This window comes from Cryptomeria japonica, chromosome 5, assembly GCF_030272615.1.
Source record: "Cryptomeria japonica chromosome 5, Sugi_1.0, whole genome shotgun sequence".
NCBI lineage: Eukaryota > Viridiplantae > Streptophyta > Pinopsida > Cupressales > Cupressaceae > Cryptomeria > Cryptomeria japonica.
In genome coordinates, this window is record NC_081409.1 from 689,207,942 (window position 1) to 689,212,504 (window position 4,563).

Below are 4,563 nucleotides of genomic sequence, written 5' to 3' on the forward strand. Positions count from 1 at the left end.
GAATATTGAAACTTCACCATTTGAAACCATGCTAGAGGTTTGACATGTCAGCCATCTATAGCCATTACTTTTACCTTTGAACCCTTCAAGCAAAAAGATTTCTATTAATGAATGAACCTGGAATTTGAATTATTATATTTTAAATATTTGATGTGTAAACAACTATGAAATTTAGATTAAAAATTATTAATATAATAATAAATTAAAACTATTAATATTAAAAAATATTTTTTAAAATAATAAAGTATCTACTTAAATAAATAAAACAATTATTAAATATAAATAAAAAAAATTAAAATAAAAGAGATTAGCAGTCTAATAAAAAACTAATAAAATTCAGCCCTCTACCCCTATCGGCGCACCCAATCAACATACTATATATATGGCTTGGATATCGAAAAAAGAATCATATGAATTGGGGTGTGTACTTCCATGGCCAAGAATAGTGTTTTCCAGAAGAGTTCTGCAAAGGAGGCTATATGGTCTCAGCTACCCGACGAAGTAATAGAAAGCATTTTCAAGTGGTTTCCATTAGAATCACTTGCCAGGTTCCGTGTAGTGTGCAAGGAGTGGAACGACCTACTATCTAGTGAAGATTTCCTAACTTGGAGGAGGAAATTTTTCAAGGAGCATCCATGGCTCCTCGTTGTCAATGAACGATCAGATTGTTACCGTTTAAATGTGTCAACAAAAGAAGTGAAGCCTTTTCCTGTTAATCGTTCCCTATGGGCATCACTGGGAGGAATACTCGTCACAACTAACAATAGGTTATTCGATGAAGAATTATTTTTGTACAATCCGCTTACTAGAAAAGAAACTGAAATTGTTCAGATGATGGAAGTTCCAAGAGAGGAATGTGCCATAGTATGCAATCCAGTATGTGAAAGTTTTGTCCAACTTCCTCGAAGTTGGAAAGTAAGCAAAGAGCATGGGATAACAGTGGGAGACATTTTGTGGAAGGGCGCTCGATATAAAGTAGTAGCAGTGCACAATAAATTCATAGAGGCTTATGACTCTGTAAAACAATCATGGGTTATCGTACAACAGGTTCCCGAACGAACTGCTACGAGTATAGTTTTCTTTAAAGGTTTATTTTTCTGTATCGTTGGCCACTTCGGTATTCACGATGAGTGTGGTGTTATGATTTTCAGCATTAAAGATGACTGCACATGCCACATGGTAAATATATTTTCGCCTATACCCCAAACTTCTCCTCCGTGGTTGGAGCCTTACATATTTGTATGTGGGTCACAATTTTTTCTCGTAAGGCAGGATTCAATTCGATTATATTTGTGGGAGTTAGAGTACGAAAATAATCTAAGTACAAATACAAACCTATCCTGGAAGGCGATTTCAGCGATGCCTCAAGAGGTTTTGGAGTTTGCCAATTTAGGCTTCGATCCCCAAAAACCAAGGAAAGCATGTTCTACAGTAGGCTGGTTTAAATCCTTCGCAGCTGGGAGTTATATCTGCTTCGTAAGAGAACGCAGTGGAAATGTAGTTTTCTTCAATACACAAAACAGATCATGGAGTTGCTTCTCAGTAGTTGATAACGTAGAGAAGTGTGCGAATGCTGACTATGCATATGGCTTTGAACCGAAGCCTGAGATATCATTTCATTATTAATTTATAACCATATCCAGTTCGTAAGAGACGGTACTAGAAGTCTAGTCCTCTTTAATAAGCACATGAAATTGCCTTTTCGTGGGTGATACGATAGAGAACTGTGAATGTGCAAATGATGTATATGTTTAGGAACCCAGGTTTAATATATTAATTACTTATTATACATTTTTTATGGGAGATATTAGAATAGCAATATATATAGAGAGAGAAATTTAAGTATGCAAAATTTTAGATATATAATGTAATTGATGTTATTATCATTTAAGAATTAGCAATTGAGTATAAAAGATAGATAGAACATGTACTTATTATAGAGATGATAAATTAAAATTTAAGAAATACATGTATTAGAAAATCTAACAAATAAAAAACATAAAAGATACTTAAAATAAAAGCACTTGTAAAATATTAAGCGTGCAATGTATTTTATATAATAAAAATCATAATTAAAAATTTATTAGAAAGAATGAAAATTTTGATATGAATAAATCAAATTAAAAAACACGTTGAAATTTTTAAAATTAATTTTTCCCCTTACAAACAACAACGGCAATCACATGGATGATAGTCCAAAGGAAGTTGTGAGAGCCGAAGTCATATAGCAAGTCATTTAGTTTTGGACACATCAAAATCAAATGATGACCATTAAGTGGAAGAAAGGTCTTAGAGAAAACAAGGGACCTCCATGAAGAACAATAGAGCATCCCTCATAGGAATTAAAGGAGAATAATAGGAAGCAATTCGTGAAAACTTTCATAATAATCAAGCCTGAATCATTACATCTCTGAAATGCTCAGCTGCCGATAAAAACAATCAAATGTTAAGTTGATGCCAAAAATTACACACAATCAAACGAGAAGCATTAACTACCAACAATGAACTTGTTTTGCATCCAATAAATCTCCTAATGAGAGAATACTGTAACCAAAAGAAATTCTAATAACCAAAATGTCAGGAAGAAATATTGTAGGGTGTTGCAGTAAGTGCAGACCCTAATAGAACAACCCTCAGAGACACAGAAGGGAGGATGCAAACACCTAACAATCTCCAGACCCTAAAAGAACAACCCTCAGGGACACAGAAGGGAGGATGCAAACTTCACACTTCCCAACAATAGCAGACGAAACAAACATACCAACATCTAAATGATTTGTCTTCACCTTGGAAATAATCACACTTAGGTTTGTCACGAGATAAGATAGGAACCCATCTTTCCGTTGGTCCCTAACAATGACATCCTTATTATTAACAAAAACAGACCCCTAAAACAATAAAGGAGGAGATGTCGCATGAGGGGAAAGGAAACCCCATCGCAACCCAAATTAAGAGGAGGGGGCAACATCCAACAAGGAAAGAATCTACTAGGCCTCTACAAGAGGTGGTGATAGAAAAGATCGTATCCTAATCCCTCCACAACCAATGCAGGAACATCCATTCATGTCCTTGTCATCACCATCACTGTCTGCATCTACTGGACTCACCAATCCCCCGTCGCGACTCGCCAATTCCCCGTCGCTTACCCGCTGCAGGTATGACAATTAAATTAGTACTTTTAAGCGGATTTGACAAGTCACATTGCCACAATAAATAAATAAATAAATATTCACTGCTATTGTAGCATTGTGTTTTATGTTTTATCATGAATTTGAATGGTTTATAATCAAAATTCTATCACTAATTAGTAAAAATATCTTCTTGGAACTCTTTGGTACTTTTTGCAACAAGAAACTGATTGATTGAATAAAAATAAAAATAATTCAATCTTTATTTTTTTAATGCTATTATTTTATATATTTTCAGTTTTAGTAACTTTTTATTTGTTTACATATTTTATCCTACTCATTTTTATACTCTTTTAATCTATTTCAATATCTTTCAATTTAGACAACATTATATAATTCTAAACAATAGTTACATGTCAAATCGTTTAGGAAACTTCATTTGTATTATTGAAATTATTTCACATTCTCATCTCTCTTATTCATTGAACTTTCTTATAATAATAATTATTTTCCTCCAACTATTATAGATTATGCTATTATGTAATGTCTTTTATATGCCCTCAAAATTATTCTGTTTCCTTCCAGTCCTTCATTTGTCTCAACTATAATGCAAATTCTTCAAATTACTTTCATTTACTATTTGTAAATGTGTTCTTGGAATCCTATTCACTTACTTATTAAATGTAAAATTTTCTCGCACTAATGTCATATCTTAATTTTCTATCCATTCTTTTGCTAAGAATTTAACTTCACCTTGTTGCATGATTTAATTTTCTTACTACTTCTATTTATTGTTTCATTTTTATATTCACCTTGTTGCATAATTTAATTTCAAATTAACAAACAAAATTGGTAAATATATAAAAAATATACTTCTTATAAATCCAGGTAATCTAATTGTCTCTTTTAGAAAAACCAAAACATATTTACAATATTATTAGTTGTCTTAAAATAATATGATATATGCATCTACTAATAAAATAACTGCAAAAATATTAAATCAAGTACTACATAACTATAAAAATACATATAATATTATTTGCAACTTGTAATAACTTTCACTTTATTTGTATTAATTTTTACACAAAAACTACCTAATCTACCAATGTTCTTATGTTTGAGAAAATTTTCTCTCAATGAAACCTTAATTGTTTCCTTCATGGAGTAATTTGAACAATAAACCATCAGTATTTTGAATTATTATTATTATTATGTTTGATTTGACCCTAGAGCTTACCTCACAACTTAGAATTCACTTTAGATGTTTGAACTTGGGTCTCCCCAGTGAGAACCCAATGTTTTAACTAGTTAAGCTCAACCCCTTGGACTAGCCAACATGTTTCTATCTAGTGGCTTCTATTATTTTAGTCTACTCTAGCTAAAATCCGAACCTTAATTAATTTCAAATTAATTCATTTCAAATACTATTTTTCAG

At 31.9% G+C, this 4,563-nt stretch overlaps 1 protein-coding gene across 1 annotated transcript; it reads left to right on the forward strand.

Moving 5' to 3' along the window:
• Positions 1-432: 432 nt before the first annotated feature.
• LOC131040719 (uncharacterized) lies at positions 433-1,626 on the forward strand. Its single transcript, XM_057973668.1, has one exon. The coding sequence runs from the start codon at positions 433-435 to the stop codon at positions 1,624-1,626; it is 1,194 nt and encodes a 397-aa protein (XP_057829651.1).
• The last annotated feature ends 2,937 nt before the right edge of the window (positions 1,627-4,563 follow it).

Excerpts from the sequence above, each read along its gene's own strand:
- LOC131040719 (XM_057973668.1), top strand. The coding sequence starts at position 433 with ATGGCCAAGAATAGTGTTTTCCAGAAGAGTTCTGCAAAGGAGGCTATA.